Below are 20080 nucleotides of genomic sequence, written 5' to 3'. Positions count from 1 at the left end.
GGCGAAACGTACCTACCCATTCCGACGCTCGCGTCAGGTGACTTGGCGACACGCTAAGTAGAACCTTAGCGCGTCTGCCATCTACCCTTCCCTACCATCAACACTCATAGACTCCATACAAAAATCCTACACCACACAGCATGTCGACGCAACCCGCCCCTCCCCGCCCTTCAAATGACCACCGCCGCACCTCCGGCGCCCCCAAACGCCAATCCATCCTCCCAAAACCCTCCTCCATCTTCCTCGACACCACCGTCCTCATCGCGCAGCACGCGCAAATCACCGGCACACACCCCGTCACAATCGGCCCTAATACCGTTCTCCACCCTCATAGCAAGCTCAGCAGCGCAGTTGCACCTGTTGTCCTCGGCGAGGGCTGTGTGGTTTTTGAACGCGCGAAAGTGGGTGTTGGTATGGGCGCTGAGGGTGATGCGGAGGGGAAGAGAGGGAGTATGGCACCTCCTGCAAGGGGGAGTGGGAGTGTGAGGGAATCTATGCGCAGTGAGGGAACGGTGTTGGGTAGGAATGTGGTTGTTGATTCTGGGGCTGTGGTTGAGGCGGCGGAGGTGGGTGAGGGGAGTGTGGTTGAGGTTGGTGCTGTGCTGGGGAGGGGCAGTATTATTGGGAGGGTACGTCTTACACGTCCTTTCTTTGCGTTGAAGGAAGGGATTATCCGGGCTAACATGTTTGTAGTTTTGCACTATATCGGCTTCTTCCGTTATACCGCCTTACACCCGCTTGCCAGATTATACGGTCGTGTATAGTGGGAATCGACAGAGGGTGGATCGGACGCTGCAGTTAAGACCGGAGATCCTGGAACAGAAGATGGCGGTGCATGCGAAGCAGTTGGATATGTTTAAGAAGCTTATTCCCAATAACATTGCGAAGTGGTCTTGAGGGGAGGACGTACTCTGGACTTCGCATCATCCTTCGGATTCCAGACGGGACGAGCTTCGACACAACGCCTCGACGACGTTCTTACACAACCCTCGGTCTACAGCAGCGGTTCCAGGGGTGAAACTTTCTTGGGCAGTGAAAGCAAGGAACTCCTAAGGGGCTCGGCGCTGGCTGCCTTGTGAAAGCTATGGATAGTCATAGCAGAAGCAATGGCAGCAGTCTTTCACCGACTAGTGGGTCCTCTGGGATTATACAATCTCCTCTCTGATTGTATATGTACGAAGCACCTCCACTGTTCACGACAAGAACTACTACACTGCTTAACTCTACCGCCACTCGCATTCAACCAGATCGGCACCGCGATCAACAATGCCTCTCTACGCTTCCAAAGCAGCTTTCGTCGCTTCGGACATGAAGACATGTCCCATGCCGCCCTCCGACCCCTCCTGTCCTATCTGTCGCGAGGATCTCCAGCCTCAGGAGTCAGAAGCCTTATCCGCGAGCCCTTCAAGTGAAGTCGCACAGAACGGTAACCCCATTACGAACGGTTCCGCCCATGACCATGGCACCACCGCCGTCAACAGCGCACCCGCTGAACCGAACGAAGATCACTCCCCCGTCAAGGTCACCTGCTGCAACAACATCTTCGGCCGCAACTGTCTAGAGAGCTGGCTCACCAGGGGAAACAGCTGTCCATTCTGCCGCGCCGAGTTTTTCCCATCGCACACTGTACCAACCGGAATGACATTCGAATGGTTTGCTCGACTCATTGAGAGAGCAGAAGCTCGAACCGATGCGGGGTTGGAGGCAGCGAGAGCTCGATACACAGAGGGCATGCAGGCGGCGCATGTTCGATACACAGAGAGCATGGTGGCTCGATACACAGAGAGCATGGAGGCTGCGGCAAGTGGCATTACAGTCCTACGTAGAAGGGACCTGCGTACGCTTGAGGCTCTGCAGCAGGCGAGTCCGGATGTGGAATTGGCGGACCAGGATGACGCTGAGGATGAGTCTGAGTTGTCCTCTGAGACCGAGTCGGATGATGAGTTTGATTTAATTCCCGAGCTAGAGTCCTTGGATGAAAGCGAAGGGTACCACTCGGAGTCAGGGTCTGTTCTGAGCGAAGACGAGGATGAAGATGAGGATAGCGGTGATGAGGATGAAGGGGGCGGTGGACCCCCGGAAGGACCTGGATCTGGAGGCGCAGTTTGTGTTGGGTGCGCTCATACAGGTGCTTCAGTGCGAGCCTAGAGTGGCGTCGCTGGAATAACGAGTGTAAAGGAAGGTTTCGATAGGCCGGAAAAGATGATGTATTCATTCTTCCTGAGTGCGTATCTTATAGTCATCCATGAAAAATCATGTCGAAGTAGCACTTGCTTCAACCATCACAAGCTCAGCATCTATTATACTCATCCCCTGACTTTGCACGTCTACCTCTACCAACATACCTATCCGGCTATGACCAGCTGGGATAGCTTGAAACATCGTGGTATCCAACGATCCAGCAGCTGGTCATAGCCGGATACGTACGTTGGTAGAGAAAGATGTACCTATCAGACTGCACCACATCTCCCACAATCACCGTCCCAACCCTGTCTATCCTGACTCACTGCCACCGAAACGCATCCCCCGGAATAAAGAAATTCGCATCCTCAAACGTAATGACGCGATCCATATCGAGAAAATGGCTATCCATAAATGCATCCGACAGATTAAGCAGAGATTGGTCTTGAGTGCTATGCTGATTCCCCGTTGCGCTAGCATTGCCGTACGGGGCGAGCGATGGACCAGATACCGGGACTCCGTTTCCGGGCTGTTGATACTGCTGTAATGGGGTATGACTCGGGTAACTAGCTGGTACTTGCGGCGACGCGTATATCGGAGGTGGCGGCTGTCCGGATGGTGATATCGCGTGTGCGGATGGAAGGTGCGGATGGTGTTGCTCATAGCTGCTGGGTGAGGGCATGGTTGTATTCCGGGTTATGTCTGGAGGCGGGATGCGGCGTGGGCTGAGGGTCGAGTGTGAACTAGTGAAGCTGTTGGTGCGTCCGTGGTTCCTCATTAAAGAACGTTCATGCGCAAGGCTTCTGGAACGCGCTTGTGGTGTTGCGGCGTAAGTCGGACTGGCGTAGTTTTGTGGGTCGAGGGTCAGGCCGTTGTGGTCGTAAAAGTCGAAGCGGAAATTTGCGTCGTTTTGACAGGCTTCGAGGAGTCGTTTGAGGTGGTTTGCGTATATAGCTGCTTGGTTGTTTGGTTTCGCGTCGTCAGTGTTTTTCCCTTTCCATCTTGCGGCCATTTCCTCGAGATTGTGGATTAGGCGGTGGAATTCTGATCGTAGAGGTTTGCGGGTGGCTTGGTGTTCGAAGAGTAGTGCTTTGGCGGCGATGAAGGCACAGAATGAGAATTGGACGTTAACAAAGGGTATGGGAGTGTGGGTAAGAAATTTGTCGACGATGTTTGAAGTTTCTACGGCGGCGAGCTCGCACGTCTGGGCACTGCATTCTTTCGGTAGTGCGACGAAGTCGTTCCATCCGCGGGGTGGGTATCCGATTGGGTGGTGCAACAATATCATCGAGGTATTATGCGTAATGTGTGCTAGTGTCAGATTGGGATCCATGTCAACCACAGTCCTGTCTGACGAGATATTGGAGTCCTTCCACCTAGGTGGCAAGAAGATCTTCCACTGCACAAGCCTCAAGTCTAGCTCCTTGAAGCGTGTCAGCCAACTGACTGCATGCTCCTTGTCTTGCCAGTTGATCCTTTGTTGAAGGAAGAATGTCGTCACTTGACTCAAACTCTCGGTTGCTTCGACACAGTATGCGAATGCGCCTAGCTTGGAAGCATCGATGTAGCCGTTGGCGGAATTGGGGCTGGCTCCTGGCGGCAAGTGGTCGACTCCTGGGTCCTCTTCGTTATATTGTGCGGGCACATTTGCCAGTGAGCGCCCAATGCGGGCGGCGGCCTTGTTCCAGATGCCGAAGTAGGGTGTGGTTACCGGCTCTTCTCTGGTGAAGAAACCGCCGTCTGCCGGTAACCGACGGTGCACGTCATCTGCTGTGAGACTAGTGTTCCATCCTGTAGACACCGAACAATATCGATCGAGCAGAAATATGATCCAGAACAATCTTCGTCGCTCTTCCAACTCCGTCCAGTCGTTTGAGGGCTTCACCAACCGCACAGGCGTCATGAGTGATCCCGACTGCGACGTTGATGGCTCAGTAGTAAGCTGGAGGTAGTCTATAGTCCTCGTGAGCGATCCGATCAGCGGCCACGCTCTTTGTGTTTGTCCGTCATTGAGAAGATCGAAGACTAGAAAGATGAGGGCCTGCAAGCTTTCGATGGTGACATTGCGCATCGCATGCGTTTCCACAATCATCCGGGAGACCCTCGTCTGCTGAATGATCTGATCATTATCCAGGTATAGTACGTCGGGCTCCATGTGTCGCAAAGCAACGGCGACCAGAGCATGAAGGACCAACACATGTCCTGGATCCTGGCAACCTTGGCGCACTCGCGTTTGGAGTCTCGCCTTATGAATATATGGGATCCAATGATGGAACGAGACGCAGAAAAAGTCTGCGACCTTCTCGAGCAGTGGTTGAGATGGCAAATGCTGCGCGATATCAACATCTTCAAAGGGGAAAAGCCAACTCTCAGCAATTGGCATTTCGAATCTTCGTTTGAGAGGATTGGACGCGCCGTTCTCTTCTTCGGAAGCTCTGGAGCCATCCTCTGCGGGTTGGTGGTTGTGGCTATAATCGGGAGTAGGCGCGACATACGGCGCGTGTTCCTCAACACGAGGTGCGCGTTCTTCTACAGCACTCGGGCTTTCATGCGCGACGCCATGGCCATTCGCCGTGGTATCATCGTCTCTATACCATGGCCGGATGTTTCCCGCATCATCTAGCAGTATCCTCTCCAGAAAGGCTACGGAGCGTAAGATTGAGTCCATTGTAGAAGGAGGACCACATACCGACGCGGCGGGTCAACGCCTCAACAGCTCCGGGCTTAAGCCCAGGTTTGTTCTTTGGCTGATAAACACATTCAGAGGCTATGGCACATTAGCGACGCAAGATAGCGACGCGAAATAGCGCCAATCGACAGAAACACTCACACAGCCTCAAGCAATGCGAGCACGAGGGTGTCTCGCGCGAGCATCGCAGCTTGCGTTGCTTGCAGCTAACGCACGCGGGCGTGTCACCGCCCACCGAGACGGGACCGTCGTCCTCGCCTGCCTGGCTACCATTGCCAACCGAGTAATTGGTCCACCCAGCCGACATCAGCACGACATCGCAAGAACGCTGATCAAGAAGAAGCAAATGTGGAGGATGCAGCGAGCGGCGGGCATCGGGATAAATCGATAATTACTCCACACGCGGGCCCCGCGCGGTCTAACCCTCCTTTCGGCTGATCACCATCACTCCACCCCGGAAGCCACCCGATTCCATCAATACGGGACGGGAACCTATGGCGATACGCGGTACCGACATAGCTTTCGGATGCGCTACCTATTGAAGCTTGGATGTAAAGAGGCACGAACTGTCTTTTGCACCCACTGGAAGGTACCGCCCACAGGGGGTCACGCCATAGCACTGGACACAGGAGACTACGGAACATGTAGAGGCACAAACGCACAGCCTCAGTCTGAAAGAACTCTCAGGCTCTGCATCTTCACACAGTCTAAGCTCTTGATGACGCTCAGGACACTATGCCTCCGCTAGACGGCTTCTCAAACAACCCGTTCAAGACCCACGCCGACTTCAAAACCGCATCAATAGCACTCCTTCGCGCACTGAAGCCATATCAATCACCCCATGGCGCCCGAATCAAACTCCCATTGTCAACCGGCACCCATTTCGACGATGTCGCCGCCCAGCTTGAAGGATACGCCCGGCCGCTATGGGCAGTCGGCGCGCTGATGCACTCGAACATCGTGTCTAAAGACGAGTACGAAGAGCTTATCGGACCATACGCCATAGGCCTGGCCAATGGTACCAACCCACACCACGAAGAGTACTGGGGTCCAGTCGTGCTACGTGACCAACGAATGGTGGAAATGGAGATCATCTCGTTCGCGCTACTATCAGCTCCAGAGACCATGTTCCATTCGCAGTCGGAAGAAGCGAAGAGGAATATCACGATGTGGCTGGGGACTATCAATGGCAAAGACTTCCCCACGACAAATTGGCTGTGGTTCCGCGTCATGACAAATTTAGCATTGATCAAAGTCTGCGGCGTACCGAAAGAGCATGTACTCGATGCGATGAAAGCGGATTTGGATCTCATGGAGCAGTTCTACCGAGGGGACGGCTGGGCAGCAGATGGTATCTGGAGCGACGAGGGACGACAGGCAGATTACTATTCCGGCAGCTTTGCAATCCAATTCTCGCAGCTTATCTATGCGAAAATGGCACAGGATCTGGATCCAGAGCGGTGTGAGAGGTTTCGGGGTAGAGCGAAGGAATTTGCAGTGTCGTTCTGGCGGTACTTCGACACCAATGGTATGTTGAACACCCATCGCGAGCACGCAACACTAACTAAAGCACCCTAGGTGCCGCTATACCCTTCGGCCGCAGTCTAACATACCGCTTCGCATTCGCTGGATTCTGGTCCGTCGTCGCTTTCGCAGATGTCGAACTTCCCGAACCACTCCACGACTGGGGCGTGATCAAAGGCCTTTTGCTCCGGCACTTCCGCTGGTGGAGTAGTAAACATGACATGTTCAACATCGACGGCACTTTGACAATCGGCTTTACCTACCCCAACATATACATGAGCGAAGACTACAACAGCCCGCAATCTCCTTACTGGGCCATGAAATCTTTTCTAGCGCTAGGATTGCGGGAAGACCACCCGTTCTGGACTGCGGAGGAGAAGCCTTTACCCAGCGGGGAAGTGGCAGTAATGCCAGTTAAACCGGCTATGCATATCATCTGCAACCAGCCAAATCACCATTTCCTCCTCTCCATGGGCCAATTCTGTCCTTGGCCCCTCAAAGCAACGGAAGCAAAATATGGAAAATACGCTTATTCATCGCACTTTGGTTTCAGTGTGCCTACTGGTACGCTGATACAGCAAATCGCACCAGACAGTACGCTCGCAGTGAGTAAAGACGGGGGCGAGACATGGCGGGTGCCATGGAAGGTCACGAATCATTGCTTTGCTACTGCACAACTGATGCGCAATGACGAATTTATAGAAGACATACCGTGTTTAACGAGCACATGGAAGCCCTGGGCCGACGCCGATGTAACGGTGCAAACACACATCGTAGCTCCTTGCTCGCGCTGGCCAGATTGGTACATCCGCTGGCACCGCTTCACTAATACGGGGTCTGGTACAGTTAATATCCAAGCCGTCCAAGGTGGCTTTGCTATTCAAGGCCGCGGCGATAAGTACGGTGAAGTCTTACCAACACACGCACACACCTCCGACTTCCCTCGCGAAGCAAGCCGAAACAATGCAGCTTTCCCGCAAGGAACGGTAACAACACAGCACTCAACACTCATCTGCTCCAACGCCGGCGCCAGCGGCATCGCTGCCCTCGATTCAAACAGCACCGATTCTCCAACGACAAAAATGTATGCGGAAGTCCTGAAACCGGATGCGAATACGAATTTGATGTGGCAGCGCACACTTATACCTACCATCCGGAACGAGTTGAGCATCGCGCCGAATACGAGTGGACAACCAGCTTCTGAGTTTGGCAACGCAGTCTTCGCTCTGGCTAGGACGAGTGATAGAGAGGAGCGGTACACGGGGTTGAGTTATAGTGAATTGTGGGGTGATGTACCTGTACTGGATGCTGGGAGAGGGCAGCAGAAGGATGGGGAGTGGTATATTAAGCTTGAGTAGATATGCGACAGGCTAGCAAATGCATATGATTCCGTCTAGATCAGTTAGCTGGGCAGGATATAGAGACGTTATGTGACTTACCATACAAACCCTAGTCACAGCCTTGGCCGACAAAGTATGAGTAATCGGAGTGTCAAAAGCTAAAGGTAGGGGCGTAGGTCTGAGCAGCACATAAGCATGAGCCACACGCAAATGATTTTTGAAACATAATCTAGTATTCAATCTAGCAAAAAAAGACCCGCAAGCCAAGCTAATCGTGCAAATGTGATAATCGGTATATCTTCCTCCATTCCCCAATCCGATTCAGATAGGCGCCCAGACATTTCAAATATTGTCCGTTATAGCTAGAGAACACACAGATAGTACAAGCAGGTCATGATCTTGCCAATCCGCATCATAGATGTGCAGAGGTGATTTTTTTGTACATGACAAAGAGTCATAGAAAGACCACGTATAGCCTCCTTAGCTTGCGCTGAGGTCCAAGACACCGGGTAACGCCAACATGATTGATTAGCAAAAGGTGGCTGCTGTGCCGCGAAGGATGAGTTTGTTGGTTGGGTTTGGTGTTTCTACCTCTTCCTCACGCAGAAGAAGAGACCAGTGCGACCAAGGAACCACAAGCATCCGGCGAAACGGACAATGGCGAGCGCAGCGGTAGCCCAAAGAAGGGCCTGGAAGAAATGCGCGGTTCTGCCGGAGGCGCTTGACTGTAATTGAGTTAGTAAAATGATCGAAATAAGAACTTCAAGTAACTTACAGAGAAACCGAAGCGGTCGAAGTTGTCCTGGGTAATGACAACCGCAAGTGTGGCGTTTGAACCAATCCAGGCTGTGCACAAATGGGTACGGAAAGACTTGTAAGAGTCCTCCAGAGTCTTCTCGTCGCTCTCGACAGGTGGTACGTAAGGAGCGAGAGCGCGCTTGACGGTAGCTTCGAACTGACTGTCAATATCGGCTTGTGGCAGATCCGGCTCCTCGATAACGTTGTGCTTGCCGTCGGCTCCCTTCTCCGTCTTCGCCGAGGGAAGTGCATCTGCCTTGTCGGAACCCTTGGTACCCCAAGAAACATCGTGCCAGTTGGAGAAGGCGTAGACGTTGAGGATGTTGACATAGGAGGACATGATAAGCAGATACTGCGGGAACGAGGTGAACATGTGCCATGGGTCCATGTAGAGGAATGAGGCGACGTAGTAAAGACCGAAGGTAGCCGCAAGAGCGATAATGATAATACCGACACCGCTCGACGAGAAGAAGGACGAGGCGAATGCTTCCGGTGATGAAGTATCGAGTTTCTGCGAGGACGGGTTCGTGAAAGCCTGAACAACGAGGTAGATGGACAGGATAACAATGTAGAACTGGATGAGACCGAAGACGCAGAAGGAGACCAGGTAAGACCACTTGGAACCCTTTGGACGATTACCAAAGGCCAAAATGAACTGTAGGACCAGGAATGCGAGGTAGAGATAGGTGACGATGACGTTGAAGATGGGCGTGACAGTGTTTCCGAAGGGCCAGGCGTCTCGGTTATCGGTTTTGGTGCCGACAAGACTCATGATAACGACGGTGGTAAGCCAGAAGGAAGCCAGGGAGAACCAGGCCATGATAGTCTGGAAGACGTTGTACAACATTTGAATGTGCAGGAAGAACATGCGGACGAGGTTGTGGCCACTCTTGTACATGCGGCCGAAGTGGAGCAGGGAGTAGATACCGGCAGCGAAGGAACCGTTCAACCAACGACGACGCTGACCGATGAACTCGGCAGCACCCTCAGGCACATCGGTTTCACCCTTGGAGGCCTTGATGTAGGTGAGATGCCACTTGGATCCAGCCTTGGCGACAAGCTCGAAACACAGAATACGATCTTCGGCCAAGAACATGTTCTTCTTGAAAATATTCATGCCCTCAATACCCTTCTTTCCGAGGATCTTGGCGAGTGTGTGGTCACCGTGGAAGTACTGCTCGAGCGGTCGGCCCATGATAGCACGGTATCGGTAGGCCGAGAAAGCACCAGGCAACACAGAGACGTATCCGAAGGAGGATTCCAGCGGCTTGTCGAGAATGTTACTGATCTTATACTCGAAGTTTTGGGCGGCTACAAGGGGGTTGAGGAGGTTCTTCCAGCCCTTTCCTAACATAGCGTGAATCTCACCGCAAGCACCACCGAGATCCTTGTCGTTGTAGAAACCTTCCCAGAGGGCAAGAAGGGACTTGGGACCGGGCTTTGTACCAGCATCGAGCAGAATGCAGACTTCGGGGTTCAGGATGCGACCGATAGCAGTGAAGAGCCACCTGTGGGAGTTGATCTTCTTGCTGTTCTTCTGCTTCAAGCAGAACATCATCTGAACGGGGGGAAGTGTGCTGGCGCTGTCATCGTGGGGGCGAATGAGCTGCTGGTTGGGCGTAACGGAAAGTTGCGTGGTGTATTCGAACTGACTGGTTAGTAAATTACTTATAGACTAGAATTTGATCAATACTTACGATGTGAGCAACAGTCTCGTTTCCGTCAATGTCCTTCTTCATGACACCGTCCTGGTAAATACCGACGGTGGCGAGCAGATCGAGAGTACCCTTGTCGCAGGGGTCGATACCGTCGAAAACCAAGCACACGACAATCTTCTGCCAGGCCGGACCGCCCTTGTTCCAGAACTCGGACTTCTTGAGGTTGACAATGTCGCGGATGTTCTGCATGACACCGTGCAGAGTACGGGCAGTGAGAACCTTGTCTTCGTTGTAGTAGGTGATGGCAATGAGCAGCTCGGTGTGGCGGTTGTACATGGCCGGACGCAGATTGTAACCGTTCTTGAGGGTGAAGTCGTTGGGGTCGCATGTCGCAGCAGTGTCTAGCGGCTGTCAGACCTGAAGGGGAAATACAGAACGTGGGACTTACAGCGCATGTGGGTAAACTCCTCGCTACCGCTCTCGAGGTCATTGCGGTACTTGGCCTGAATGGCGTTCTGGATGGCAGAGGGGACGGGGTAGTCGGCACTCAGAACGGAACCCTGGACGAGCTTGACCTTACGGGTCATACCACGCTTAAGGCCACCGGCGGCACCTCCGCCGGGCTGCTGTCGCTGCCTCCATGCTTCGGTCGAGCTGGTCTCGCTCCTCTGGTATGGTGATGGGGCCCGCTGGGGAGCACCAAAGTCGCCCTGCGCGTCGTAGCCACCGGACGCCGAGTAGGAAGTGCCCGCGTGGGCCTCGCCGGGGTATTGTGTTGGCTTGTCGGTCGCGTAGGACTCGGTCAAGCTGTAGGTGGAGTGCGGGCGGACCTCAGGGTTGCCGTAGAAAGGGTCCGGGTGGGCGCCGGTAGGGTTCTCGTGCAGCAGCGAGCGGCCTACTTCCTCCTCATCGTGGGTGCGGTCGTACTGCGGACGCTGTCAGTATGTCGTGCCTTCCGCCATATCATCAGGGGCGCCTACGCCAGTGTTCGGGTCTCCAAGGTTATAACCTTGGTTATTGTTGTACGCCATGACGTGCTGCAGTCCACGGGCCGGCGCTGCAGATGGCGGTGTTGAAGGGAAAAAGGAATAGGCGGTAGGGGTATAAACGGTTGAGATGTCAGAAAGGCGGCAGCGCACAACTCGGGGTGTCGCTTGATAAAGGTGGATGGAATGTCTGGGGCGCTTCAGGGCTGAGAAAGCTGAAGGGACGCGCGCTATACCCCTTGTGGTGGGATGGGGGAAGGTGCGCTAGGAAAACCGCCGTCTCTGAAACACGGCTTAGCCAGCTTCTATTCGTCGTCGCCGTGTAAGCTGCGCGTTTCGGATGCAGCTGGGCACTCCTTTAACAAGAATGCATTCGTGGAGACGCTTCAAGAACGGGCGATCGCTTCTACTTGAATTCGACGGCAACCGCAAAACCTGCTGGCGGTGAAGCACACGACCGAAGCACATGAAGTCTCCGTCGTCTGTCAGTGTGGCGCTAGCCGGCCACGACCTGCTAAAATTAGACAGGCCCTGGACGCTTGCTTGCTCAGCCTCACCAAAGTCTACCAACATCGCTATCGCCGGCATACTATGATACTGTCATGTAGACTGCCTGACTCGCCCTGCGCAGACTACTCCTACGACGTGCATACAACGCCCGTTGCCGTCGAGTGGCTGAAATGCTCAAAATGCCCTTCTGCACGGCTGCGCGTCTCTGTCTCAAGCTAGGGGTCGCACGGCCGACGTCAGCCAGCTTTCAAGGTTGCTCCGCAGGCGGATCCACTCAGAGAGATCTCCTAGTTCTCTGCAAAGGGTTGCATGCATTGCTACTGTGACCCAGCCTACCGACCTGTATACGAACCTGTAGTCGGAGCGATTGATTTCTAAATAGGGCCGTTCCCATGCCACCACTACAAACCTTGCCACGTCGTTTTTGCCTGCCGTTTTGCCAGCGTTATTGCAGTGCTGCGTTTGGCTGCCGGGTTCGCGTGATGGCGGTGCGGTGACAGGGTCCAGGCCTGTGGTGAGTCTCCTATCCGTCGCTGTGGGCCGCCGTTGGAAAGTTGTTCCTGGACCCAGGACCCTTCATCTCTGCTGGGTCTCACATCTCAACCGCCACATACTCGATCTCGCTGACAGCTTGGCATCGGCGTCGGTACCACATATGTTCTGAGACGACGTCGAAAGTCAGATCTTCCACCACGATCCTTGGTTGAATACAGTCCTGCGTTATTGGCTTTCTTGCATATGTGCACGATAATATGCAAACAACAGGCTGGCCTATGCTGAGCAACAGTCTGCGCAGCTCCCCCCAGTCATCGCATCACGTGCTACAGCCACTTCTTACATCCATGATACCACCAGGGCTGCGAAGTTCCTTCCAACTCAGGTAGCGATAGAAACGTCCCCTCAAATCGCTTCTTTCGCGGCGAAGATGGCGAACGCTCCTGCCTCTTTGCATCTTATCGCGCGGGGAGGAGCAGGCCGCACCTTCCGTCACCAGCGCCTCAACAAAACGAAAACTTGTATTCTCCATGTGCATCCACACCACTCGTGTAGTCTTCCTCATGCTCGAAAAACAACACCTTATTACTTAACCCGCTTGGCTGGCGTCATACCCGCTGCTACTGCCCCGCATCGAAATAATAGTCGCAATAGTTGTAACTACAACAATTGAACATCTTGTTCGCGAATCACCTACGAAGCTCTACACAGTTCCTCTTCGACCCGCATATCCACTAAGCGGTACGAGCCGCCATGGCCTCAGCCGCACCATTAGTGGATCTGCCCAAATCCAAGTCTGGTGCTTCACCACCGTCAACGGCGACCACATCTCCAATAGCCGAAGGTCACGTCAATACAACTCAATGGCGAACACCTGAGAATCCGGACTTTGTTCATCCTGATCACGCAATACCGTCACCAAGTTATCCCAGCGCGGAGAACCTCATCATTGTCTGCTGCCACGCCATCTTCACTCCGAACGCCGATGAGTCCAACTTCCCACTGTGTAGTCCTCACTACGAGCCGCATTGGTTGCTAGCGCCTTTCCAAAAATCAGACGAAGCGACAGGCAAGCCAGGCGAGCATGAGACGTTCTTGGCCCATATCAAAGCTGGTATCGATGCTTTGACCGTCGGAACGGACGCAGAGCATCCACCTTCAAGCATTCTTGTCCTCAGTGGCGGGGCTACTAAACGAGCGGAGTCTCTGAAAACCGAGGCACGCTCATACTACCATGCAGCGCTCGCAGAAGAGTTAGCAGAAGGTCACAGGGGTGGGGGACGAACTCATAGGTGAGCACCCTGTATACTTGTTGTAATTCCAAAACTCGTCATCTGAGGACAGTGAATGAACCAGAAGCAAACAGCAAGGCTCACTTCGAGACCATTTTTTGACCAAATACGCAGACTATACAACAAAGGATATATATTACTAGAGGAACAAGCGACGGATTCATTCCAGAATCTGCTATTCAGCATCCTCCTGTTCAGGAAGGCTACTGGCAACTACCCGAAACAGATTCGGGTAATCACGCATGCTTTCAAGTCGAAGCGGTTCCTCGAACTACATGCTCCGACTATCCGATGGCCGAAAGAGCGCATCCTGGTGCAGGGTATAGATCCGCCGATGGCAAACGACGCATTACAGAGCACGCTTCGTGGGGAAGAAGAGAACGGATATGCGGCGTGGGAGAATGACCCCATGGGTACCGGAGATCTTCTAGGTGGGAAGAGACAGTTACGCGGATGGGACGCCAGCAAGGCAGCCAAGCATTTCAAAGACTTGGAAGATAGTGTCAAGGAGTTGTTTCAAGGCACAGTATCCGACGAGCTGCCATGGATAAGCTAGAGCAAGAATTGCTAGGACTTGCTTACTATCTAAACTCCTACCTATCCTATCGAAGCGTTGTATTTGGTCGCCCACAGAGCACGACATCTTCACCTAGCGGGATCCATCTCGTGTCTTTCAATCTTGTGATGGGCAGTCGTTCTGAGCCGCCATCCGGACACACCTGTACACCGCCTCTTCCTAGCCACGTAGGAGCAATCGTGACGATTACCGAGTCGACCAGCGAGTAGGCGGGACCAGGTCCCAGTATATCATTGATGACAAAACCGCCACCTTCAATCATCACACTCTTTATACCTCGGTGCGCCAAAGCATCGAGGATGATATGCCACGACGAACCGGATGCAGCAATGTCTTCAGGAGAAAGTCCCAGAACCAAGAACTGGCCACCTACGCTTTCGAGTATCTTTCGTTGAGTATTGGACGGCTCCACGCAGGTCACGATGTAAGGTGCTTTTCCCTTTCCCTCCTTGGCTAATCTCATCACCTTGCTTGCTTCGCTGAATTGCCAGCGTCCGTGGGGATCAACAACGACTGGCCTTGGTTGTCCAACGAGCCCTTCTCCACCATAGCCGCCGACGCCTTCGATTCGGCAATTTAATGATGGGTTGTCGGCAATGGCTGTCCCCGCTCCGATCAGAATAGCATCGTGTCTTGATCTCAGGAAATGGGTCATAGCCTTGGATTGCGGGCCAGATAACGCTGTCTGCACGCCGGGCGCGATAGCTAATTGGCTGTCGAGTGAAGTAGCGAAGGTCAATGTAACGAAAGGCTTAGAAACATGTTGGTGGGATCGGGGCGATGTAGGCGGGTCATGGGGTAGGTAGCCTTCTATGTGCTGGCTATCCGAAGCTGGAAAATGTAACGCGTCTCGTACAGCTGTCATGGCTGCTGTGACTATGTTTCGACTGTACGTACGAGTATCGTGAGTCTGTACCTAGGTAGATGGAAGGCTGAAAACCATGGGTGACTAAGCCGTAAAGTGGGCATCACCGAGAAACCGTGTTTGGACCCCACGTCGCAGCACGGACGCCCGAGGATCGTGGCAGCCTGCCCAACTAAGGTTATCTTCACTCTCACGTATAATATCTCTAGCCCTTCTTTTGTTCGGCATTTGTACTTTCGCAGGCCCTCGCACTCGCCGCCTTCTCCACTAGCCTCTCCCTATCACCCAACCGCCACCTAGTCCTCTACCTCTCGCCGTTTGCCCCACGACCCTCACGCGCGCGCATTCCAGCACACCAACGCGGTTATATCTACACAGGCAATAGCCCGGACGCCGCATACAATACCGCCAAGATGATGAAAATATGGTCTATGGTAGGTCTTTGGAATTCTAGTGTCGCGTGGTAATACATGACGGCTAACAATCTTGTAGAAGAAACAGCAGCAGCAGGATGAGGCTGCACAAGCTGCGTCGAGCAAGAAGAAGAAGGTCACCCCAGCCCAGCTGCGAACACAAAAAGGTATCGTCATCTCTCGACTACATACCATGTCCCTCGCAAAGCTAACGCGACACAGATCTCGAGGAACTATCTCTCGGCACAACGATGAAGACACACTTTCCCAACCCCGACGATATCCTAAACTTCGAGCTCACGATCGACCCTGACGAGGGAATGTATAAAGGTGGACGCTTCAGATTCGACTTCAAGATCAACCAGAACTTCCCTCACGACCCGCCAAAAGTCAAGTGCACACAGAAGATCTACCATCCGAACATCGACCTTGAGGGCAACGTCTGCCTGAACATTCTGCGAGAGGACTGGAAACCAGTATTGAACTTGAATGCGGTTGTTGTTGGTCTACAGGTACGTTACAGGGTTGCAAGATATGGAATGGCATACTGACAGATCACAGTTTCTCTTCCTCGAGCCGAACGCGTCGGACCCGCTGAACAAAGAGGCTGCCGAAGACCTCAAGCAGAACCGAGAGGGCTTCAAGCGCAACGTGCGCGCATCGCTCGGCGGCGGCACAGTCAAGGGACAGAACTTCGATCGCGTGCTCAAATGAGCTCTGTCGCATAGGATCAGAACAACACAAGATTTCACGCAGCAGTCCTTCGAAATGCCCCCCCACGGACGGATGCATCACAATGACATGAGACCGAGCCACGGGCTTATTGCAGGACGGGGTTGATGCATGGGAGAAGATTGAAGGTGAACATGTCAATACATTAGCGACTGCATGTATGGTCTGGCGCATCATGTAGAGGGTGCGTGGGTATCGTACGGGCGCAAGATAGTCTTCCAAGATCTCATACAATATGACTGCACATTTGCGCACAAAGATGGTTTTGCCCGTTCGTGATACTTTACTGTGACTGCGATGTTTGCTTGAAGATTGCGTCACCGCCATGCTGAATCTGTATCCGTCTACCTAGGCTGAGAGAGCTGTACGCAAACCGCGCTGCGCAACGTTACCTCGTAGTAAATAGGCCCGCTTAGACTACGGTCAATCTCACCAAGTCATCAGCCGCCACGCACTATCCACTATGACTGGGTCCAGCGATGCCTCATATCATCAGAACCGCTCTCGGAGACACGCATTCCTCCCCGACGACCCTCCGGCCCCCCTGCTAGCACTATGATAGCGTGCGGTGATTGGCCGAGGACGCGAACGGTCGGTCTGGGGCAGCGATAATCGGCCTGGTCCAAGCTCCCCAACTCGAAATTCTGGGTGGGTTGACGATCGAGCCCAGCGTGTTTAAAAGCCCATATCCCCGCCAAACAATTCTGACCCCAAGATACCCCTTTCACACACATTCACAATGGCTTCAAGACCTGTCACCCGCGCTCTGCGCCAAACCGCCCGCCAATTGGCTTCCACTCCCGCTCAGAAGCGCACTTTTGTGTCTGCTCTGAGTGCTGGTGCTAAGAAGGCTGCTCCCCGCGCGGCTGTCACAAGCCAGTTCCAGCAGACCCGTGGTGTCAAGACCATTGACTTTGCCGGAACCAAGGAGACTGTCTACGGTGAGTTTGACTATTCTCGGTGCATCAAGACCAAAGCTGACAACAAACAGAGCGTGATGACTGGCCAAAGGAGAAGCTTCTTGAGTACTTCAAGAACGACACCATGGCCATGATTGGCTACGGATCCCAGGGTCACGGCCAGGGTCTCAACATGCGCGACAACGGCCTCAACGTCATTGTCGGTGTACGGAAGAACGGTGCTTCGTGGAAGGAAGCTGAGGCCGATGGCTGGGTTCCCGGAAAGAACCTGTTCGACATCGACGAGGCTATTGGCAAGGCCACCATTGTCATGAACCTTCTCTCAGATGCCGCTCAGTCTGAGACCTGGCCCGCCATCAAGCCCCAGCTCAAGGGCAAGGTAAGCAATGCTCATTAATTCGACAAGAGTTGAAACTAACAAACCCAGACTCTCTACTTCTCCCACGGTTTCTCCCCCGTCTTCAAGGACCTCACCAAGGTCGAAGTCCCCACCGACATCGACGTCATCCTCGTCGCCCCCAAGGGCTCCGGCCGCACTGTCCGCACCCTCTTCCGCGAGGGCCGCGGTATCAACTCGTCCATCGCCGTCTACCAAGACGTTACTGGCAAGGCCAAGGAGAAGGCCGTCGCCCTCGGTGTTGCCGTCGGTTCCGGATACATGTACGAGACTACCTTCGAGAAGGAGGTCTACTCCGACCTGTACGGCGAGCGTGGTTGCCTGATGGGCGGAATCCACGGTATGTTCCTCGCGCAATACGAGGTCCTCCGTGAGCGCGGCCACAGCCCCTCTGAAGCCTTCAACGAGACCGTCGAGGAGGCGACCCAGTCTCTGTACCCCTTGATCGGCGCCAACGGCATGGACTACATGTACGCTGCGTGCTCCACCACCGCCCGCCGCGGTGCCATCGACTGGAGCAAGCGCTTCAAGGCCGCCCTCAAGCCCGTCTTCGACGACCTCTACACCTCCGTCGAGAACGGCAGCGAGACCAAGCGCTCCCTCGAGTACAACAGCCAGCCTGACTACCGCGAGAAGTACAACCAGGAGCTCAAGGAGATTGACGACCTGGAGATCTGGCGCGCTGGAAAGGCTGTCCGCTCCCTCCGCCCTGAGAACGCCAAGTAGATGTGCGTTCGAGGAGAGGTTGAGCTTGGATAGTATGGAAAGTGAAAATGTGTAGATAATGTCATGTCTTTTGTTACGATTAGGGATGTTATGGCGTCAAGCGCTGGATTTGTCATGGGCGCTGGTGTAGCTGCATTGGCGGCGGTCAAAAAAGAACATTGGAAGAGAGAAGGAAGGGATAGCGCAAAAGCGAATGAATACCTTTCCATGACAACAATCATCTCACTTGATGCATTCTCTTGTGGTGTATAGTCTGCTGGACTGGAGATATTGCATCTCGTTACAGGCGTATCACATTGGAATGAATACCTCAATATGTGCGTCCAACTCATCCCACATATCCGTCATACTTCCACTTCTCTACCCCAACCTGACTGTTCCCTATCCTATCCTATTATGATCCTCTTACTATAGCCCTTCCACTCTATTCTTATTCGAAACTGGCGGCGCTAACCTCGTAAAAGCCTTGGACCGTGCGTACGTCGTCCAAAGCCTCCCTTCCAAGTCTAAAAGTAGCCCTGGTTTGGGTCTTTGTGCTGAAGATACAGGGATGCTGCATTTGGGGGATGATGTTGACGTTGACGTTGATGAAGGCGAGGAGAGAGGTGAGCCTGTTGATGCTGAGGATGCAGGGGTGCTGCTTCTAGAGGACGAAGTTGAAGTTGACGAACTTGATGAAATTGTGGAGGGAGGTGAGGTTGGTGATGTCGAGGCTGATGTGGATGTGGATGAGGTTGAAGTTCGATGGGCCATCTTTGTCCTTTCGATGTGTTTTGCGGGGTCGTCAAGGATTGTGTTGAAGTTTGGGGTTTGGTAGGGTTGCGCCGGTGTGTACATGTTTTTTCTGCGAAGATATCTTGGATGGGAGACCTCGCGAAGGTAGACGTTGTGATAGTAGTTGATGTGTTGGTAGTCGTCTGAATGGTAGATCGATCGTTGGTCTACGTGGAGGAGTATGGTAGTAGATTTTAAAAGCTACAAGAGTGTACCTTTCAATGTGTGAAAATTTGATGACTGAACCTCGCCTCCATATCCCATTTAAACACAGTTGTCCTCCAAGTTCCCCAGCCGACGTCGAATGTGAACTGGCTGCGTACTCTACGGTAGCCTGGTTCCTCTGGTTCCGTGTCGTCCACAACGGGCTCTTCCACAGGCTCCACAGTGGATTGTGCGATGGGCCATTCGACAACCTCCCAATCTTCGCTAAGTTTCGTCTCGTCTCCTTTTTCGGCGTCATGGCTTGGTTTTGATGGTCTCGCATCAGGCTCTGGTCCAGCGTATTAGTCAACATCGATCAGTGAATCTGTTGGAGAGAAAGCGTACCATGTTCTTTATTATCTGGACGTGATCCGAGTATGGGCTTACCGCCTATGCTTACACTGTAAGACCACGACGATTCGCGATGGTATGTGCCGCCTGTCTGTGCCATGTTGCAATGATGAGTGTTTCAGAAACAGACAGCTGTTGGTGTGCTATGGAAACGATGTCTACAAAAAGGCTTCTCAAGGTTGTGGCGTTTCGCAGCGGTATTGGATTGTCGAGTTCTCGGTCTTTCCTACAAGTCAGTCTGCTGACAACCATAGTGGTTGCCTGATTTGGCTGCGCCACGTCTTGATACTGCGAGGTGCTGAAAGAGGGAAGGATCTGTATAGAATACCCGGATATGACGGCGTGCTGAAGGATGCGGAGGGCTGTAGTCTCCGATCAAATCACATCAAGGCTCCCATTTTGACTTTGGGCCTATAACGATGCTGTTGCATACAAATTGGGATTCCAAGTATTTATCAGAATTGGTGAATTGGAAGTTGCTGCCAAGAGTGCTGTTCCCTACGTTATGCTGGAGAGTGATAAAGAGATCAGGTTGAAGTTGAACAGTTTCTTGTTTTCACGAGTAGCTTTCATGGTGCATAGCCCGTCGCGACATCGTATTGTCCTTTAATAGGCTTTTCTTCGTGTTCTAAACTTCTCCAAAAGGGG

General features: G+C 53.2%; 9 protein-coding genes across 9 annotated transcripts; 6 read left to right on the top strand and 3 right to left on the bottom strand.

Moving 5' to 3' along the window:
- Positions 1-140: 140 nt before the first annotated feature.
- Positions 141-897, top strand: J4E86_007086 (uncharacterized protein; the record flags this gene model as incomplete). Its single annotated transcript, XM_051447608.1, has 2 exons — positions 141-629; positions 778-897. The coding sequence occupies 2 exons, from the start codon at positions 141-143 to the stop codon at positions 895-897; spliced, it is 609 nt and encodes a 202-aa protein (XP_051301206.1).
- A 369-nt stretch (positions 898-1266) lies between these two features.
- Positions 1267-2148, top strand: J4E86_007085 (uncharacterized protein; the record flags this gene model as incomplete). Its single annotated transcript, XM_051447607.1, has 1 exon — positions 1267-2148. The coding sequence occupies one exon, from the start codon at positions 1267-1269 to the stop codon at positions 2146-2148; it is 882 nt and encodes a 293-aa protein (XP_051301205.1).
- Positions 2149-2503: 355 nt separating this feature from the next.
- On the bottom strand, positions 2504-4849 carry J4E86_007084 (uncharacterized protein; the record flags this gene model as incomplete). The annotated part of the gene is made up of 1 exon (XM_051447606.1): positions 2504-4849. One exon carries the CDS (start codon positions 4847-4849, stop codon positions 2504-2506), a length of 2346 nt encoding a protein of 781 aa, XP_051301204.1.
- A 756-nt stretch (positions 4850-5605) lies between these two features.
- Positions 5606-7752, top strand: J4E86_007083 (uncharacterized protein; the record flags this gene model as incomplete). The annotated part of the gene is made up of 2 exons (XM_051447605.1): positions 5606-6398; positions 6449-7752. 2 exons carry the CDS (start codon positions 5606-5608, stop codon positions 7750-7752), a joined length of 2097 nt encoding a protein of 698 aa, XP_051301203.1.
- Positions 7753-8321: 569 nt separating this feature from the next.
- On the bottom strand, positions 8322-11221 carry J4E86_007082 (uncharacterized protein; the record flags this gene model as incomplete). Its single annotated transcript, XM_051447604.1, has 5 exons — positions 8322-8459; positions 8510-10180; positions 10230-10591; positions 10639-11116; positions 11171-11221. The coding sequence occupies 5 exons, from the start codon at positions 11219-11221 to the stop codon at positions 8322-8324; spliced, it is 2700 nt and encodes an 899-aa protein (XP_051301202.1).
- Positions 11222-12934: 1713 nt separating this feature from the next.
- On the top strand, positions 12935-14029 carry J4E86_007081 (uncharacterized protein; the record flags this gene model as incomplete). The annotated part of the gene is made up of 2 exons (XM_051447603.1): positions 12935-13473; positions 13588-14029. 2 exons carry the CDS (start codon positions 12935-12937, stop codon positions 14027-14029), a joined length of 981 nt encoding a protein of 326 aa, XP_051301201.1.
- A 1299-nt stretch (positions 14030-15328) lies between these two features.
- UBC12 (NEDD8-conjugating protein ubc12) lies at positions 15329-16042 on the top strand (the record flags this gene model as incomplete). The annotated part of the gene is made up of 4 exons (XM_051447602.1): positions 15329-15349; positions 15408-15495; positions 15551-15840; positions 15890-16042. 4 exons carry the CDS (start codon positions 15329-15331, stop codon positions 16040-16042), a joined length of 552 nt encoding a protein of 183 aa, XP_051301200.1.
- Positions 16043-16799: 757 nt separating this feature from the next.
- ILV2_2 (Acetolactate synthase, mitochondrial) lies at positions 16800-18103 on the top strand (the record flags this gene model as incomplete). The annotated part of the gene is made up of 3 exons (XM_051447601.1): positions 16800-17001; positions 17052-17359; positions 17408-18103. The coding sequence occupies 3 exons, from the start codon at positions 16800-16802 to the stop codon at positions 18101-18103; spliced, it is 1206 nt and encodes a 401-aa protein (XP_051301199.1).
- Positions 18104-18746: 643 nt separating this feature from the next.
- J4E86_007078 (uncharacterized protein) lies at positions 18747-19532 on the bottom strand (the record flags this gene model as incomplete). Its single annotated transcript, XM_051447600.1, has 3 exons — positions 18747-18863; positions 19201-19370; positions 19469-19532. The coding sequence occupies 3 exons, from the start codon at positions 19530-19532 to the stop codon at positions 18747-18749; spliced, it is 351 nt and encodes a 116-aa protein (XP_051301198.1).
- Positions 19533-20080: the final 548 nt, after the last annotated feature.

The sequence above is a fragment of the Alternaria arbusti genome, assembly GCF_024043155.1.
Source record: "Alternaria arbusti strain BMP 1465 chromosome Unknown scaffold_9, whole genome shotgun sequence".
Classification (NCBI taxonomy): Eukaryota; Fungi; Ascomycota; class Dothideomycetes; order Pleosporales; family Pleosporaceae; genus Alternaria; species Alternaria arbusti.
This window is presented reverse-complemented; position numbering and strand designations above follow the sequence as displayed.